The sequence below is a fragment of the Talpa occidentalis genome, unplaced genomic scaffold (assembly GCF_014898055.3).
Source record: "Talpa occidentalis isolate TD23 unplaced genomic scaffold, MPIMG_talOcc4v2.1, whole genome shotgun sequence".
NCBI classification, from domain to species: domain Eukaryota; kingdom Metazoa; phylum Chordata; class Mammalia; order Eulipotyphla; family Talpidae; genus Talpa; species Talpa occidentalis.
The window spans coordinates 41,433,690-41,454,081 of NW_026555331.1; the positions used below are offsets into that span (position 1 = coordinate 41,433,690).

At 36.0% G+C, this 20,392-nt stretch overlaps 1 protein-coding gene across 28 annotated transcripts in view; it reads right to left on the reverse strand.

Moving 5' to 3' along the window:
• Positions 1–20,392, reverse strand: part of CA2 (carbonic anhydrase 2) — a 183,973-nt gene that overhangs the window by 94,198 nt on the left and 69,383 nt on the right. For 2 of the 28 annotated variants that reach the window (XM_037504498.2, XM_054692134.1), the window contains exon 10: positions 36–87. The exons of 19 other annotated variants lie outside the window; for them this stretch is intronic. In XM_037504498.2, the coding sequence (XP_037360395.1) occupies positions 51–87 (37 nt within the window). In that variant the 3' untranslated portion in view covers positions 36–50. Of the gene's footprint in view, positions 1–35; positions 88–9,954; positions 9,973–11,134; positions 11,207–14,315; positions 14,350–20,392 lie in introns of those variants that run through there. 7 more of the 28 variants (XM_054692149.1, XM_037504519.2, XM_054692147.1 and 4 more) reach the window with 6 other exon arrangements.

Consider the following 20,392-nt stretch of genomic DNA (forward strand, 5'->3'; position numbering starts at 1 on the left):
TTGTCATTCACTTTCCTACTCTAGTAAGAACTTACCCATTAGAATTTCCTTTATTTTTTTTCAGATGTTTCATCCATGAAGGGGGAACTCAAAATAAAAGGCAAACAAATGTATCATGAGCTTTGATTTTATATGTTACAAAGTTAATGCACAGTAATCATTTCACTAGAAACAATCTCTAGAAAAAAGAAATTTTGTGTTTAAAATATTAGTCATGATGCTCTCATTAAGATACATTTAATTCTTATGCATCATGTTTAATATATATCTTCTAAATGACATTCTAACTTCAAAATTGTGTTTGCATATATTATAAAATCTAAAAAAAATTGAGTTCATAAATTGTTAAAACTGAAAGGACATGAATAACTATACAGCTTTAATCTCCTGCTTTTCACATGAATGAACAATCAGAGAGATGGATCTATTCACAAAGCTTGTTAGAGGCAGTGCTGAAGCCAAGTCCTGAGGTCTCCGCCCAATTTATACCCTCTACTTTTCCCAAGGAGACAGAACTATTTTTAATTGCTTTAAATATTAATGAATATATGTATACATATAAGTTGAAAACAACAACACAGAAATCTATACAGTGAAATATTAAAGTCCAAAGCTTCCCTTTCCTTACTCTTGATTATACACGTACAGATCTCTTATCATGCACATATGAAATATTCACAATGTATGTATACTCTTTGATTTTTGGTTTTTGCTACCAAAGTGTAATTATACTTCTACAATTTGATTTTTTTTTCAATACATGCTATGGACATTTTTCCACACATAAAATATTATTTCCTTATGGGCATTCTATGTTGGGAGGCCATTACTTATTTTCGGCACTTTCTATGATAGATAATTAAGTTATCACCAGTTTTTGATTAATCCAAAATTTCATTTTTTTTTGTTAATCCAAAAATCCAGTATTTCAGTGAGCACCTTTTCCATACATCCTTTAAGGAGGTTGTTACTATTTCTGTAGTAGATATTTCTAAATATGAAGTTTCTGGGCCAAGGGATTTTGCAATTATAAATTTTTCTTTTATATATTATAAAATACAATCAAACTGTCATTCCTCCAAAAAGCTGATGCCCCCATCCCAGTGAATGTGAGCTCTCTCTCCAATGTTGTCAATGGTGGCATTTGCACGATTCCTTTGTATTTACAGGAATTAAATTCCTGAATCTGAATAGGAACTGAAATAAGCATAAAGAGAGTAAATTACTGAGCCAAATTTGAGAGGGACAAGAGTGGTATTGGTCTTTAAAAAGTCTATACTTGGGGACTTGAATGTCACCAGGGTGCACTGGTGTCCCCCACTCCATGTCTTTCTGCATGTTGCATTAGCTTAGCCAGCTCCTCCATGAGCCCTCCCCTTGGTGTCTAAGAAAAGACATCCTTCTGAGCTCATCTTTTAACACTGCCATAACAAAGAGGAAATGCTTTCCTTTCTCCTAATGTTAGTTTGAAAAACCCTAAGGAAAATTCTGATTGACCCAGCATGCCCACCACTTTGAACAATTGTTGGAACTGGGGGGGGGGTACTAAGATCAGTTAGAAGCAAGCGTCCTGTCCAATCCTGTGTTGGATATTCTCAAAAGGAGGAAGGTAAATGTGGAGTGACTGGTATGTATAGTTTTTAAAATACACTAATCCATATTTACACATTGCCATCTGTAAACTGTCATCAGGATGTTATCTTCCCCATAAATATTTTGAGGACTGAATGGGTCCATATGTGCAAAGTGCCAAGAACATAATAAGCAAGCAACCAATGCTTATTATTATCACCACTTTTATTTAGGGCAAGCTTAAGCCACAGTTTCTTAGGCATAAATTTGAGCTTTAATTATTGATTCATAGAGGTGTTATCAGGATTAATTAGATGGTGTTTGTGAATTCCTACTACAAACATCTATAAAAAGAAATTGAATTATCATTAATTGAATAATAACCATGTACCCAGCACTGATCTAGGACTTTACATGTGTTTGCTTCATTAATTCCTCTCTACAACCCCATGATCCCATTTGAAAGATAAAAAATATGAAAGCACAGAAAAGTTAAGCTACTTGCCCAACATTATAAAGCTAGTAAGTGGTGAAACTTGTATTGAGCCCAGACACCAAATTCCAGAGTGTAAGTGTTGAATTCATTTCACTGCAATACCTTCTCAGAAAAACAAAGCTAAGGGTCTCCATGGTGGCACAAGGGGTTAAGACACAACATATGAAGCAATCCGCAAGCACTGCTTCATGACTTCGACCCCCGGCCAGGGAGCTGCCCACATGGCACAGCAGACCTCTCCTGACTTGCCCGCTGCTCCCCTCCACAGTGTATTTCAGTCAGTCTGCATGGTCAGTTCCCCACTCTGTCACTGGTGAATCCTCTCACCCTCCCGTGCATCTGACCTGTACCCAAGTTCTTGTATACATAAATAAATCTTAAAAAAAAAGAAAGAAAGAAAAACACAACTAAGGGCATAAGCATGAGTGATGATTTATCAGTGATTTGTGGTTGCCTAGGTAACCTTCAGATACCTTCATCCAGGCCAGCAGAGGAACAAGGGGAAGGGGGGAGCAGTGGGCTGCAGTTACTTTGTAGTTCTACCTCAAGCTAGTTGTGCAGCCTGAGTCAGAAGAGTGAACCTTCACCTGGCTGACTTGTGAGGACGTCTCCATAAATTGTGTATGATTTTTCCAAGATTCCTCCACACAATGTTGGGCACTTTACAGGACAGAGCACGGCACATACTGTGCTGGAACGCAGGCAATGTGGTGTGGGTGGCAGTGCCTCCTCAGAGGAGAGTAGCCTGGGTTGCCAGGGCTATGGAGGGGAAGGAGGAATGATTGTGGCACTCAGTTGACCGCAGTCCATGAAATCCACTCAAAGAGACTAAGAGGGAGAATGTTCTTGTTCTGACATTACAAAGAGAGGAAAAGTGATCTTTCAAAACAAATGCAGTGGTCTGGGACTATGATAACTTTAATCCATACATAAACTTTGGAAAGATTTTTGCTATAATGGCCCTCACACCTTACCAAAAAACATGATAAAATTGTTCTGCAAAAATGGCCAACAGGCATATGAAAAAATGTTCAACATCACTTGTAATCAGGGAAATGCAAATCAAAACTACCATGAGATACCATCTTACACCAGTGAGAATGGCACATATTAAAAAAACTAGCAACAACAAATGTTGGTGAGGGTGTGGAGAAAAAGGAACTCTTCTGCACTGTTGGTGAGAGTGCAAACTGGTCCAACCACTATGGAGAGCTGTGTGGAGATTTCTGGACCTACTAAACATAGAGCTTCCATATGATCCAGCAATTCCACGCCTAGGTATTTACCCAAAGGACACAGAAACATCAATTCCAAAGAGCACCTGCACCCCTATGTTTATAGCAGCACTGTTTACAATAGCTAAGCTTTGGAAACAACCCAAATGCCCAAAAATAGATGACTGGATCAAGAAATGTGGTACATATACACCATGGAATATTACTCAGCATTCAAAAAAGATAAACACATGCAATTTGCAGCAACATGGATGGTGCTGGAAGGGATCATGCTCAGCGAAATAAGCCAGAAAGAAAAAGAAAAATACCGGATGGTCTCACTCATAGCAGGAATCTAGAAAACTTAAATAAGGGACCAGGAAAATGAATAACTATAAGAAAGTAAAAATCAAAATCAACAAAAAACTATGAACCAGAGACATTCTATGGGGGTGGGGGGGGTGGGAGGGGAGGGATTGGGGTCAAAAAAGGGGGTTACAATTGTATGGGGAATATAAAAATAAAATTATAAAAAAAAATTGTTCTGGAGAAGGCTCACCGAGGAGACAGAGGTAAGCTGGGAGGCTTGCCCATGCCGGGTGCCTTCTAGCCTGCAGTTCCAGCCCAGAGGGGAGCAGCACCCACCGCTGGGGCAGACCGGGTGTGCAGGGTAGCGCGTCCCCTGCACCGGCATTTTGCAGCAGGGACCTTTCTTGCTGGAGACTGTGTGAACCCAGCAGAAGGCTTACCGAGGAGCCAGAGGTAAGCTGGGAGGCTTGCCCATGCTGGGTGCCTTCTAGCCTGCAGTTCCAGCCCAGAAGGGAGCAGCACCCACCGCTGGGGCAGACCTGGCGTGCAGGGGAGCGCATTCCCGCATCACCATTTTGCAGCAGGGACCTTTCTTTGCTGGAGACTTGTGAACCCAGCAGAAGTTCCCCAGAGGAGCCAGTGGTGATCTGGGAAGGTCGCCCAAGATGCTGGCCAGTACCAGCAACACAGTGTCACAAGGAATACGGCAAATTAGAAAACAGGCAGTAGGGAGTAGAAAAACCACATGCAACCCAGCAACTCCTCAGCAAAAAAGCACACCACAAAAAGAAAACCATCTACCAGATTGCAATGACAGTAACTTAGAAGAACTTCTGAGCCTTCCAGATAGAGAATTTAAAATTGCTGTGATTAAAAAACTGACAGAAGTCATAAAGGAAAACAATGATAAGGGGAAAATAATTAATGACCAGAAGAATGAAATTGAGTCCCTAAAGAGGGAAGTACTCTTGAAGACACAGAAATAAAAAGAACCAAAACAGAAAAGGAAAGAGAAGTACGAAGGAAAAAGACCAAAGAAAGACTTCGGGAACTATCTGACTCCATGAGGAAAGGAAATATAAGAGTTATAGGAATCCCAGAAGGAGAGGAGAGAGATGTAGGAACAGAGAAAATATTCATGGATATAATTGAAGAGAACTTCCCAAACGCGAAGAAGGAGCGAAAATTGATATACAAGAAGCAAGAAGAACACCAAACTTCCATGACGAAAGGAAAAATACAGCAAGACACATAATAGTAAAGCTCCCAAGAATCCAAGACAAGGAAAAAATAATGAAACTAACAAGAGGGAAGAAACAGATAATATTCAAAGGGAAACCAATCAGACTGACATCAGACTTCTCTGAAGAAACACTACGGGCAAGGAGAGAGTGGAGGGACATAGTCAACAGACTCCAAGAAAACAGATGCCAACCAGGAATACTCTATCCCGCAAAGCTCTCCTTCCTCTTTGAAGAAAGTATAAGGACCTTCCCAGACAAACAGAAACTCTGGAATTTTATTACGACTAAACCCCCACTCCAAAAAATACTACAAGGCGTCCTAAAGCCAGAACCTCAGAGGGACGAATAACAACAAAAGAAGGCCAAAGAAAGTTATTAAAAGAATAAATAAATAAAATCAAAGGAAAGACAAACACAATGGCAAATACAGATGCTAACATATCAATACTAACTCTAAATGTAAATGGACTAAACTCTTCAATAAAAAGACACAGAGTTGCAGGCTGGATTAAGAAACAAAACCCAACCTTTTGCTGTCTCCAGGAAACACATTTAGCTGCAAAAGATAAAAATAGACTCAAAGTTAAAGGATGGAAAACAATTCTACAAGCAAATGGACCAAAAAAGAAGGCAGGAACAGCTATACTTATATCAGATAAAACAGATTTCAAACTTAAAAAGATAAAAAGAGACCCCAGTGGTCATTACATTATGATCAAGGGGACAATACTTCAAGAAGAAATAACACTCATTAACATATATTCACCAAACGAAGGAGCACCAAAATATATCAGACAACTATTGGCATCTCTGAAAACAGACATCAGAGAAAACACATAGTGGGAGACTTCAACACACCACTATCAACAATGGATAGATCAACAAGACAAAAAATAAGTAAAGACACTAAAGCTCTAAATAAGGATCTAGAGTGCTTGGGCTTAACAGACATATATAGAACACTAAACCCAAAAGAAATCTGAGTATACATTTTTCTCAAGCGCACACGGATCATTCTCTAGGATCGATCATATACTGGGGCACAAGACAAACATCAACAGATACACCAAGATTGAAATCATACCAACCATCTTTTCTGACCATGAAGGCATCAAACTAGAAATAAACCATAAAAAGAAGGCAAGGTACTCTCCTACCTCGTGGAGATTGAAACCCACACTACTGGAAGTCCACTGGACTAACGAGGAGATAAAAGAAGAAATTAAAAAATTCTTTGAATTGAATGACAAGGAGGACACCAATTTCCTAAATGTATGGGATGCAGCAAAAGCAGTAATAAGAGGAAAATATATAGCAATAGATGCTCACATCAAGAAACAAGAAAGAACTCAAAGAAACAACCTAATCTCGAAGCTCAAAGATCTAGAAAAAGAACAAAAAAACAACCCCAAAACCAGTAGAAGAAAAGAAATAATAAAAACCAAAGCAGAAATAAATGAAATCAAAACTAAAAAAACAATCCAAAAGATCAATGAAACCAAGAGCTGGTTCTTCGAAAAAATAAATAAAATAGATAAACCCCTAGCCAGGCTCACAAGGGCAAAAAGGGAGAAAGCACAAATAAATAGGATAATCAATGAAAGAGGAGAAATCACAACGGACACAGCAGAAATCAAAAGAATAATTAATAACTACTATGAACAGTTATATGGAAACAAGTTCAACAATCTAGAGGAGATGGACAAATTCCGACAACTCTACAATCACCCAAAGCTAGATAAGAAGAAATAGAACACCTAAACAGACCAATTACAATTAGCGAAATTGAAATGGTAATCAAAAACCTCCCCAAAAACAAAAGCCGAGGACCTGATGGATTTACAAATGAATTCTACCAAACATTCAGAGACGAATTGGTGCCTATCCTTCACAAACTCTTCCAAAAAATTGAGAAGGAAGGTATAATACCTAACACGTTCTATGAAGCCAACATTACACTAATACCAAAACTGAACAAGGACAACACAAAAAAAAGAAAACTATAGGCCAATCTCCCTAATGAACACTGATGCAAAAATCCTCAATAAAATTTTAGCTATCAGAATCCAACAGTGTATCCATAAGGTAATTCACCACGACCAAGTAGGATTCATTCCAGGGACACAAGGATGGTTCAACATCCGAAAATCAATCAACGTTATCCAACACATCAACAAAAAGAAATATAAAAACCATATGATAATATCAATAGATGCTGAGAAAGCTTTCGACAAAGTGCAACACCCATTCATGATAAAAGCCCTTGAAATTCTTGGGATACAAGGAACATACCTCAACATCATAAAGGCCATCTATGACAAGCCAACAGCCAGTATCATTCTCAATGGTGAAAAGCTGAAAGCATTTCCATTAAGATCTGGAACAAGACAAGGATGTCCACTCTCACCACTGCTTTTCAATATAATACTGGAAGTCCTAGCCGGAGCAATAAGACAAGAGAAAGACATACAAGGAATCCAAATAGGAAAAAAAGAAGTCAAACTATCACTATTTGCAGATGATATGATAATATACATAGAGAACCCCAAAAACTCCATAGAAAAACTAATTGAACTCATCAATCAGTTCAGCAAAGTGGCAGGATACAAAATCAACATGCAAAAGTCAGAAGCCTTCCTATACACTAACAATAAATCTGAAGAAGAAATGAAAAAAACCATCCCTTATTATCGAAACAAAAAAAATCAAATACTTGGGAATAAATCTAACAAAAGAGGTAAAGGACCTTTACAAAGAAAACTATAAAAACACTGTTAAAAGAAATAGAAGAAGATACAAAGAAATGGAAAGACATCCCCTGCTCATGGATTGGAAGAATAAACATTATTAAAATGGCCATCCTACCAAAAGCAATATACTGATTCAATGCTATTCCAATAAAAATTTCAATGTTATTCTTCAAAGAAATAGAACTATTATTGATGAAATTCATATGGAATCACCAAAAACCCCGAATAGCCAAAGCTCTCCTGAAAAAAAAGAAGGGAATGGAGGCATCACACTCCCAGATTCAGGCTATACTACAAAGCCATATCATCAAAACTGCATGGTATTGGAACAAGAACAGACATACAAACCAATGGAATCAAATAGAAAATCCAGAAATAAACCCACAGATTTATGGTCAACTAATCTTTGACAAAGGAGCAAAGAATATGCATTGGAACAAAGAAAGTCTGTTCAATAAATGGTGCTGGGAAAACTGGGCCGCTACATGCAAAAGAATGAAGCTTGACCACTACCTCACACCATACACAAAAATCAACTCAAAATGGATTAAAGAACTAGACATAAGACCTGAAACCATAAATATATAGAAGGAAATATAGGCGAAACACTACGTGATTTGCACATCAAAGACATCTTTACAGACACATCACCCAAAGCAGTGATAGTGAAGGCAAAGATAAACAGCTGGGACTACATCAAATTAAAGAGCTTCTGCACAGCAAAAGAGACAATAACAAAAACAAAGAGAAACCCCACCAACTGGGAGACCATTTTTGCACACAACACTAATGATAAAGGATTGATCACAAAATCTGCAAAGAGCTGATGAGACTCAACAACAAACAAAGAAAATAATCCAGTCAAAAATGGGCAGAAGAGCTAAAAAGAAACTTCTCTGAAGAGGAAATGCAAATGGCCAACAGGCATATGAAAAATGTTCAACATCACTTGTCATCAGGGAAATGCAAATCAAAACTACCATGAGATACCATCTTACACCAGTGAGAATGGCACATATTAAAAAAAACTAGCAACAACAAATGTTGGCGAGGATGTGGAGAAAAAGGAACTCCCCTGCCCTGTTGGTGGGAGTGCAAACTGGTCCAACCACTATGGAGAGCTGTGTGGAGATTTCTGGACCTACTAAACATAGAGCTTCCATATGATCCAGCAATTCCACGCCTAGGTATTTACCCAAAGGACACAGAAACATCAATTCCAAAGAGCACCTGCACCCCTATGTTTACAGCAGCACTATTTACAATAGCTAAGCTTTGGAAACAGCCCAAATGCCCAAAAATAGATGACTGGATCAAGAAGATGTGGTACATATATACCATGGAATATTACTCAGCATTCAAAAAAGATAAACACATGCAATTTGCAGCAACATGGATGGCGCTAGAAGGGATCATGCTCAGCGAAATAAGCCAGAAAGAAAAAGAAATACCGGATGGTCTCACTCATAGCAGGAATCTAGAAAACTTAAATGAGGGACCAGGAAAATGAATAACTATAAGAAAGTGAAAATCAAAATCAACAAAAATCTATGAACCAGAGACACTTTTGGGGGGTTGGGTGGAGGGAGGGGAGGGATTGGGGTCAAAATGGGGGGTTGAAATTGTATGGGGAATATAAAAATAAAATTTATTATAAAAAAAATATAGATTCTTGTAACCTCTATGTTGAAATATGCATTAGTGCTGAACCACTGTATATTAAAGAACTTTCTCAAAAAAAAAAATTGTTCTGCAAAGCAGGGTGTATCCTACAGGGAAAAGAGCAGAAAGAACATCTATCTAGCTCATTGCTATCCTGATGAAAAGCATCTCTCACCTTCTTAGCTCCGTTACCCCATTACCTGAACTCAGTGCCTCCCAAACAGCCTCCCAGCATGACTGGCCTGTCTGGAAGTCCTGCCTCTGTCAGCCTGCCACTCTATCTCAAGATCCTTTCCCCTGGGGGACTGCTGCCTCACAGCTGAGTGACAAAGAGCCAGCAAGACAAGCCCCAGGCCCTTCTTCTCCTATGAAATGCCCCTTACCTCTTTATTTGATACTAAGAACAAGCAGACATCATATTTTTCTAACATCTCCTTCCAAGACTGTCTCTGCCAACATTATGCCATTTTAATTTCATCAGAAACATTTTGTTCTAAGATGGAGAGATATTTGTAGGCATTTTAAAGTATACCTGGAAATTTAAAATGGGATGTAGCATTATATTTATCAAATAGAGTTTCTTAGCTTAGTATTTTTCATTATTTTATTTTAATTAGGTAATCACACACATGAATCAAAAGCCGGAAGGCACAGCGGGTATATGTAGGAGAAATATGCCTTCCTACCCTGTGCCAGGTGACCAAGTTCTCTTTCCTAGAGATTCCCTAGAGAAAAATTGTCAATGTTTCAAATATCAGTCTAAACAGATTTTATGGTTATGTAAGCAATTAACAAACATATCCCCAATCTTAAAGAGAAGATAATTAGGTTCCACATTTTTAAAGGAATACTGTCAAACATTGTCTATACACTATAAAAACATCCTGCATATAACATCTATTTTTATTGACACAAATTAAGTACAAAAAGTCCTTATTTTCCTCCTTAATTTGTTTTACATAATATATTTTGGATCTAATGCTAAATCAACATAAGAGATAAATTTGTTGTTTGTTTTGTTTTAGATTGACATAGTATTCCCTTGTAATGATATATATACCATTATTTACTGAACTAACCTCTTAATGATGGGCAATTAAGTCACTTTTAATCATTGTTTTAAAAAATATTATTATTTCACACATGTAAGTGCCTTTGTAATATAAATTACTTGAAGTTGAATTGCTGGGTCAGAGTCTGTGCACTTATGATTTTGACATGTTGCGAAAATATTGTTCATAGAGATTTTCTGATTTACACCCCCACTAGCTATATGTAAGAGATGCACCATTTAGAAGATTAAAAAAAAAATTATCCATGTCTCAGTTGAAAGCATCTAAAATTGCAGTCATTATCTTTTCCTACAATGACGATACAGTAAGAACACAAGATGATAAATTCCCTTTATGTATGTTTCTGTCATAAGCAGAGCCTATAGTTAGAGCTATTCAAGGAAATCATTGTAAGGAAGTATAGATGGTAAATTCTGCTCTTCTAAAGGCAAGTTGGCCCTAACATTTGTAGATCCAACTCACAGCTCCCACATTCCTTCCATTTCAGCAGCTGTAAGAGCAGCACCAAAGATTGCCTCAGTTACAAAGATGGGACTATGCGATCACACATTGATCCATGCTCTAAAGAGCTGTCTGTCTCTTACACATATAGTGCCTGGTAATACACTCTTGGGCAGCTTACAGTGAAGTTACAGTATCTAGACACTAAGGCCAGTCAAGTCAACCCTTGACTTGCACAAATATTGGAAGCAGAAACAATGGAAGCAGAAACAAATAGCACAAATAATGGAAGCAGAAACCTCCTGTGGAAAGGAAATACATTACAGTTCTTGGAAACCTAGAGATTCAGATGGGTAAATTCTACTTTCTTTACCTTTGCAATCTCACAGCACAGTTGTTCAGAAAACAGGATTTGGATTCAAATCTTGCTCAATACTTCTGTTTCCTCATCCAGAAAATATGAATAAGAGTAGTTAACTCTCTCATGAATACAGTGAAGATTACATAGAGTCACAGAAACCAATCTATGTGAATTCTTAGAATAGTGTTTTCTACCTGTGAAATTCATTGGTAACCTTAGCATTGCAATATTATAATATTATTATAATAATCTATATTATGCACTTTTATACCACTGGTAATAAATTCTATACTTTAATATTAATATATTTTATTAATATAATACTTTAGTATTAATGTATTAATGACATTATTTAATATTATTAACTAGCTTCTTATTTGTAGTTGTCCATGTTTCTTTTGTTGCAATGAACCCAAAACATTAAAGCAACATTTAATTTCTCAATTTCTGTGGGTGATCAATCTAGGTATGGTTTAGCTGAGTGCTCTCCTTCAAGCTCCCTTTTTCAATGTTGAAATCAAGTGTTGGATGGGGTTTCTATCATCTCAAGGTTCAATTGAAGAAAAATCTATTTCCAAGGTCACTCATGTTGTTATTACAGGATTCAATTCTTTGTAAGCTGTTGGACTAAGGCAATCCTTAGCCCTTTGGCATAAGGGTTTTTCCAACATGGCCTCTTGCTTCATCAAGGTGAACAAGACAAGAAGGGAGAGAAAGAATCCCTAGAAGATAGAAATCTCAATTTTTATAATTTGATCTCAGAAGTAACATCCCATAACTTCTTCCATATTCTGTTAACTAGAAGCAAGTTCTGAGCTCCAGACCACACAGGAGAAAGGGAGCAAGGGAGAGAACATCAATAAGCTTGGATCAACAAGCTTGGATTATTTTAGAAGCAACCTACCACAATCACTATCCCTTAGGCTTTTTTGGCTAGGAGAGAAAGGTAAAATGGGGATAATAACAAATACTATCTATTGGCTTAAACATTATCCTGGTTATAAAATTTGATGGTTTGAAATGAAAATAAATACCTTGTTTGCTTAATTTTCTCACCATAAAGTCAAATAACACAATAAAATAGAGCACATCTGAAACTAGTCTAGAAATGTATAAAGATGATATAGATGTTAGTTTAAGTGTAAATAACAACCACATAATTGCATAAGTTACTTCTCTTCTCAAGAGCACTACGATTTGGTTAATTGCCAACCTGGTGGTGGTAGGTTGTTCTTAGGAAAGAAAAGAAAAAAAATAATAAAAAGCCAAAAATGCTTTCGTCTGGGTACATAGATGACAATATAACTAAATCAACTTCAGTTGACCACTTCTGTGATAGCATTAACAAAAATGTATAAACTCAACTTAGTCAAGAAAAGCATCAAATAAACCCAAGTCAAAGGTCATTGTACAAAATACCTAATGGGTGTCCTTTTAAAACAAGTGTCAACTTCATGAAAGGTCAAAAAAAAAAAAAAAAAAAAAAAAGGAGGAGCTATCACTGATAGGAAGTATCTAAGGAAACAAAACAATGTTATGTGTGGAGTCTGGGTTTCATTGTGGAATAGAAATAGAAGATTTGTGGAAAAACTGGAGGACTTTATTAGACTAGTTAATAGTGCCTATATTTAAGTGATATTCATTTTCTGGGTTCAGAAAATGTATTATGGTCAACTATATTATGGTCAAGAGAGATGTTAACATTTGATGAAATTGAAGTATGTACAAGAACCCTCATTAGCATTTTTTTAATGTTTTGTGTAAATCTAAAATTATTTCAAACTTAAAGAAAAAAACAGGGAAATATCATTTTTTAACCTGGACTTTAATTTAGAGGACTTTAACAATTGTCAGAGCAACTTGGTTGCTTACATTGTGGGAAAATCCATAAATATTTATAGCCAATAAACTGAGTGCAATTTAGGAAAGGAATTTTTAAACTTTGGAAATTCATTCTTTGTATATTATTTGCAATATTAGAGTGTTTGAACCTGAACCTCAAGCTATCCCCATCAACAAATACAATTAATCAAAGAAAAAATACTGAACTCAAAAACAAAAATGTGAGTGTTGGTTCTTTTTCTATATTTTCAGATTTCTGTCTCCCTTCGATCACACATGGTTAACAGTGAGATCACACACTGTTCTCACTATAATCCCAATCCAGTGGCTTGAAAGGGCTTGCCCGGGAGAATGGGGAATAAGATTTATAGAGAGTACAAAAGAATGATCTACCAGTAGTTACTGACTATGATAGCACACAATACTAAAAGTTGACTCATTCTTTTAGCACTACAGCCAAGAATATTATGTCCCAAAAGACTCTTTCCAATGTAAGGGAGAAATAAAAGCTTTCTCAAACAAAAAGCTGAAGGAGTTTGCAAACTTTTGACCTCTCCTACAAGAATTGTTGAAAAGAGCTCTACTATAAAAATAATAAAAAAGAAAGTCTACAAATAATTGAACAGGGAAATAAATAGGTAGAATCAGAAGATTAAAGATAAAAGTGGTAGTAGCAAGCCCTCGAATATCAATGATCACCCTTAATATAAATGGACTGAATTCAATCAAAAGGCACAAAATTGTTGAATGGGTTAAAAACAAAACTCAACTATAAGTTTTGCTTAGAAGATATTCACTTAAGCTATAAAGGTAAATGTACATTGCCTTTTTATGGAGACTGGGTACTACAAGTCAGTAAAAAAAATTTTTTTGAAAGATTTATTTATTTATTTATAGAAGCACTGGGTACAGTCAGAAGTGCGGGAGGGTGAGAGAATTCACCAGAGCCAGAGTGGAGAGCAGAACAGGCAGACTGACGAAGTACACTGCTGAGGGGAGCAGCGGGCTGCAGGAGAGGCGTGTGCACCATGTGGGACCCTCGCCCAGCAGCTGGGGATCAAACCAGTGCTGCAGAGTCTGCGGGCAGCTTCGCAACCCAGCGCTCAACCGCTGTGCCACCAGGGAGGCCCTCAGTAAAAAAAATTTAAAGCAGCTACTGCTATACTTTTATCAGATAGACATCCATTCAGAGAAGAGACAAAGACGGGCAGTATATAAGGATAAAGAGATTGATACAAGAGGAAGAGGTGGTAATTACTAATATATATGTACCTAAAATAGCACCAAAATATATAAAGCAAACACAATATTAGTATAGGGCTTCAACACCTTACTTACAGCAAAGGACACGTCATCAGACAGAAAATCAGCAAGGCAAGCATGACCTTAATGAGAAATTGGATGAGTTATGCTTGAGATTTTCATAGAATATTCCATTCCCAAACACCAAAATACATATTCTTTTCAAGTTCTCACAGAACGTTCTCAAAGATGTTGGAACACAAAACAAGTCTCAACAAATTTGTGAAGACTGAAATCAAATGAAGCATATTTTTCATATTATAATGGTATGAAACTAGAAATCAATCAAAAGAAAAAAAGGAGGAAAACCACAAATTTGTGGGTATTATGCTTGGTGAAATAAGGCAGATGGAAAAAAACCAACAGCATATGATTTCACCCACATGTAGTACATAGAGAAAACAAACAGATGAAATAAATTAAAGAAAGATAAACTTTTTAACTATAATATAAGTTAGTGGTTACCAGAACGGATGGGATAAGGTAAATGAAGAAGAAAAGAAAAATGGTATGGCAATGGGTAGAATTGGACATTTAGCTGTGAACTTAACGTAATATGTATAATTGTTTGATTCTCAATGATGAACACCCAAAATGTATATGTTACAACACAATGTTATTTAAATTAAATAAGTAAATAAAAAATAATTAAAAAATAAAACAAAAACATTCTGTTATCACTACACTATGAAATCTTGTAGTGTCAGGTATTTTAGGGAAATAGGTAAAAAAAAAAAAAAGAAAGATTATGATTTTCATTGCTTGTTAATATTTGCTATATAGTTTAATTTGGAAGAGAAAAATACCCAAGTGAAATTACTTAAGAATAAAATATAAAACAATATATTATAATTCTTCCTCAATTTAAATGGAGTCCGATTTTCCATAACCCTTAATTAACAAATTTTTCCTTACAGGAAAATAGCAAATAATGAAACTTAATGACGGAGTTAAGGCAAAAAGGGTGGGCTTCCCCACCTGGTGGCGCAACGGTTGAGCATTGGGCTGAGAAGCTCCCTGCAGCCTCTGCAGTGCCAGTTCGATCCCCAGCCACCGGAGAGGGGCCCACATGGTGCGCAGACCTCTCCTGCCACCCGCTGCTCCCCTCAGCAGACCTTTCCTGCCACCCGCTGCTCCCCTCAGCAGTGTATTTGTCAGTCTGTCTGTTCTGCTCCCAGCTCTGGCTCTGGTGAATTCTCTCACCCTCCAGTGCTTGTATAAATAAATATTTTTTTTTAAAAAAATGACCATGATGTAAGAAATTAATTTTTTAAAAAAAGAAGGCAAAAGGGAGGATGTAAAATGTCTCAGATTTCTTATTTCTTTTCTTACATTCCCCTCTGCTCTGTCAACCCCCGTGAGCCTCCTTGTTCATCTTTAAACACCACCAGCTCAATAAGCTCTGAAAATTTTGTATCTCAGGATTTCTGCACTTGTTCCACTTTTCTGGATAGATCTTTTATTTGTCAGATGACTCCTTCTTGTTTCAGGTCTGCTCAAATGGCATCATCCCTGCAATCTCCCTTGCACATCTGGTGTCAAACAATTTGCTAACCCTCACCCTACAGGCCTTCATCCCCTCCCCCAGCCATGTTTTTCTGCTTAGCTTCTATTGACATTTAAGACTCTGTGTATTCAGGTGTATTTGTTTATTTTCCCTCACCCACCTCTCTAAAATGAACCCCATTCGAACAAGAACAATTTTTTTTTATCACTGCTTTATCTCAAGACCTAGAAAGTCCTAACATACAGTAAGTGCTCAGTGATTGTTAGTTGAATGAATGAGTACATGCATTGTTAGTTTTCCCAATATCCTATAACCTTTTAGAAAAATCATCTCTTTCTTTACTAAGACACTGCATTCTGCTCCATATGAACACTGCTCTATGAGTATTATATTCCCATTGTCCTCTGGTTTTTGAAGGCAGAGTCTATTCATCATTAAGTTTCTAATATACAATAAACATTGAAAGAATAAGTAACTTTTCCTGAATGATTAGATCTAGAACCTTAAAACAAAGCAGGAACTAAAACCCTACAAATAAGAGTGGATCCATTTTTTACATTTTATTTACTAAGGCAAAACCAAACTACTAGATCTTAAAATGTTTCTGCAAGAAGTCAACTAAAAGAGTAGTTTGTTGAGTTTTTCATTTCACTATGAAGTCCAATTAGCCAGTACAGTGCTTTTATTGAACATTCTGGCTTAATTGAGATGCATTCATTGGGAAAAAAAAAAAGAAACCAGTCTTAATTTCATTAAGCCAGGGAAATGAAACAAAATATAGGTAAATGTCAAACATGTTAAAAATAGTCAGTTGAAATACTGCAACTCCTCTGCGTGCAAAGAAACACTGCTTTATTCTGCATGGGGTGTATGTATTATGATTTTTAGCCTCTTATAAAATTTGTGATTGTTTTCACTGACTTATACTAACTAGTCCTGGTCTCCAAAATTCAACTGGAGTGTGACAGACACAATAACTGGCTGGTAAATCAGTCTTTGCTGGTATCCAAATGGACAGAGCAAGTAGTCAGATCGCAGCTTAGAGAGGCCCAGAAGAGAAAATCTGGATAGACAGAACTTTCTGGATGGTGCATAGTGGAATCTGCCAGAAGGAGAAAAGAAGTAACATGGGGAATATAGCATCCAGAATCTAAATGATAATGGCATTTCCAGCATTCATTTTTGAGACGGGCAGGAACAAGGAGTTCAGTTTAACATTCAAGAACAGGACTCTTGTTAAACTTTATAGCAAGACAAATTATTAGTTACAAGAAAATTAATCTGTGTCTCAGTAATCCACCCAATGCCCCAGGTGCAGAGGAATATGGCAGTTGGGAATTTGGTCATAAAGAGTAACAAAACAAGAGCCAATTTCTTGTAATTGTAGCTAAGATCAGATTCAACTGGATGACTCAAGGCCAATAACTGAGGAGAGTAATTGATCTCAGTGGATAGAAGAGTGTTAATCCAGGGGATCAGAACTGGATGACTCTCGTTGGGGAAATATGGATGGTGTGGAACTGGGAATCTGTTTTTGCAAGAAGATAACAGAGAAATAAAGATACAATGGGAGTCTTCTCCCCTCATCCTCATAGGCTGCATCTTTCTCACCACAACAATTAGTTTTAGGTTTTGAGACATCTCATTTATTTTATGTTCTGAGGACCTCTGTGATTCTCTGAGATAAAGAAAGTAGGAGACTAATATTGGAATTCCTAGCAGTTGGTTCTTTCATTTTTAATGGTAGGTATTGGAATCAATATGGAGAACCCACTAATTCAGGAAATGAAAGATCTTGGGTGGAATTATTTCAATAAACTGTGCATTTAGATAATTACACAAAGCTCTGCTTTACTTAAGCATTGCCGACACAGACTATGTAATGCCATCTGTTATGAGAAAAATGCCCCTTCTCCTACAGCATGCTGATTACAGAGTTATGGAAATAAGTTCTTTATCAGTGTGAAGGGAGAGGAAGAAAAAGAGCAGAGTTATTGAGATGGGAGGGAAATATAATATCTTTAGTATATGGTTTATGTTTTTTTAATAAAGGAAATATTAAAAGTCCAATATAGTTATTTGCAGATATGTATATAGCTACAATTCTGCTTCTGATTCTGAAGCAATTCAAGTATGAGTGCTAGTATGTTAAGACTAAAATCCAAAAATAGAGGACCAAAGTACAGACAAGTACAGATAAGGGTGAAAGAAATTTGGTGGGGAGGGGGTATAGGAAACCAGACAAAACAATAAAGATGACATGGCAAGGAGATCCCAGGAGAGTGGAGAGGGGCCAAGATTATTCAATAGCCAAAGCTCAACTCACATAGAGCATGATGTGGCAAGTGATCCAAACTACTTATTAGTAATCATATATATGCCCTCACACAACTATTCCTAAATTGTGTGGGAAATTGTCTGAGTGCTGGATTATGGTGGACCAAAGTTAAGTATAGATCCTATGTACCCTATCAATAAAGTAAAGTAATAGTAGATATGATCTGTTCAAAATTATAAACAAAAAGACTTTATTGAAACTCTTTCCAATTTTTTATTTTTGTCATTCATAATGCCTGGTTTTATTTTTAGAGTTCATCAAATGAAATAAGACCAACTAATTATCTAGAGAAAATTTGGCCATATTTGTGAGTTCTTTGAGGAAGAAATTGTGTTTTACTCTTTTCTTTTATACTTGCATACTGTCTACTTCAGTGTTGGGCACACAGGCAGAATGAAAAAAAAAAAATTACTTTCAGACAAAGAAAGTGAAATTGTGTTGTGTCCAAGCTGCAATGTTTTTTGACTTTTAAGAGCAAAATCACATCTTTCAAGTAAACTCAAATCAAAGGTTTCACACTCTTTCTGGATATACGGATTATTCCAATTCCGGATTAAAAGACTTCCATTTATGAGTTTAAATTAATAGGTTAGCGAGTTTAAATGAGTAGAATGTGAGTTCTTTTACAAGTAAAGTTTTCTTTTTAGCTTCTGTATTTATATCACAAAACAATTAAATCTGCTTAAGTAATTTTAAAAAGCATACTTCCAAAATCATAAGAAATTTGTTTTCATAGTTTCTAAGGCTTTTTTCTCATTTTATCCTTCCATCATAAACAGAAAATTCTCATTACTTTGTTGGTGCTATTTCCTGCTCAACCCCCTGACTCAGATTCATCTTTTTCTATTCAAATATTTCTTTTCTAATATTTTCTATTAATTTAACAAATAAAATTTATAAAAGTCACCATGTGGGTTTTTTTTTTTTGTCTTTTCTATGCCAGCCTTTTTTTCCTTCCCAAAATTAACCTTCAGTTCATCAATTACCAATCATTTTTAACTGTTACTCCACAAAAGCAAAGCCTGCTTTTCTCTAAAGATCTGGCACACTAAAATTACAACCATAAATTTTCTGATTCATGGAGATGTGTTTTATCCTGTTTCTTTACAAGGATGAACATGTTTTGAAATAGTAGCTCCTTGGAATCACCCTTTATAAGGGAATATGACTTGTATTTTTCTTAGACTTGTATCTGACTCATTGGTTTCTTTCCTTCTAAAAATCCCTCATTTGACTATGGGTGCTTTGGTGGTGCTTTGGGGGTGACCATACCTGGGTAGGAGGTGAAAACCCTGTACTGGCAAAACACTAGTAAGGATGTAAAATCATGGCACTTCAATAATGATTTTCATTATAAAAAATAAAAATCCCTCTATTGAGCAAGTTAGTATTATACTAGATCTGAAACCACATATTTCCATAAGATACATTTATTTTAGAAAAAAAGCAAACACACAATTCTTAAATTTATCTGTGCAAATAGATCACAAAATGTGAGAAAAAAATGGTGATGGTAGACTGCTTGTTCTCATGAAGGCATTTTGTGAGTCATGTAGATAACAATCTCTTAGTTCAGTGAATTCCCAACACTCTGACATTATTCTCATTTCTTATTTTCAAAGAGGAGCTCAACAATCTTATTACAGCTTTTCAAATACTAAGAATTAATTCCTAATTTTTAAGTAAAATATATATCTTCCATCATTTTATATATATGGTACGTCTTTTCTGCTCTTAACAGTAGATACATATTAATGCATATATATATGTGTAAAATACAAGATAAATTTTAAGCACTTGGAAGAAATTCACACTTAATTTTTGATATTAAAGTAAAACAATGTACTTGATACAATTACAAATTTAATGAGGTTACTTATATAGTTAATTACAAAAGTTATTATTTTTGTCAAATATGCAACATAATTTCTTACATTGGTCCAGTTTTGAGACAGTTCTCCATCTGTGAAATTTCAAATTTCAAACCATTTGCCATATACTATGTGTAAGTTTTAATAATATAATGAAAAACAGGAAATATTTTGAATTTTTTGCTACAGTTATCTCAAAGAAGTAGACTATGGCAGCTTTGGAATCCTACCTAAATCTTTTCTCCATTTTGCAAGCTGTATGACCTTGAAGATGTTGCTTAATGTCTCTGAAATTCAGCCTCCTCATTTTCAAAATGGGATGAAAATACTAAAACCTCATAAATTCACTGAGATTATTAGAATGAATTAATAATTGCCCTGTATGCTTGACATATAAAAAAGACTCAGTA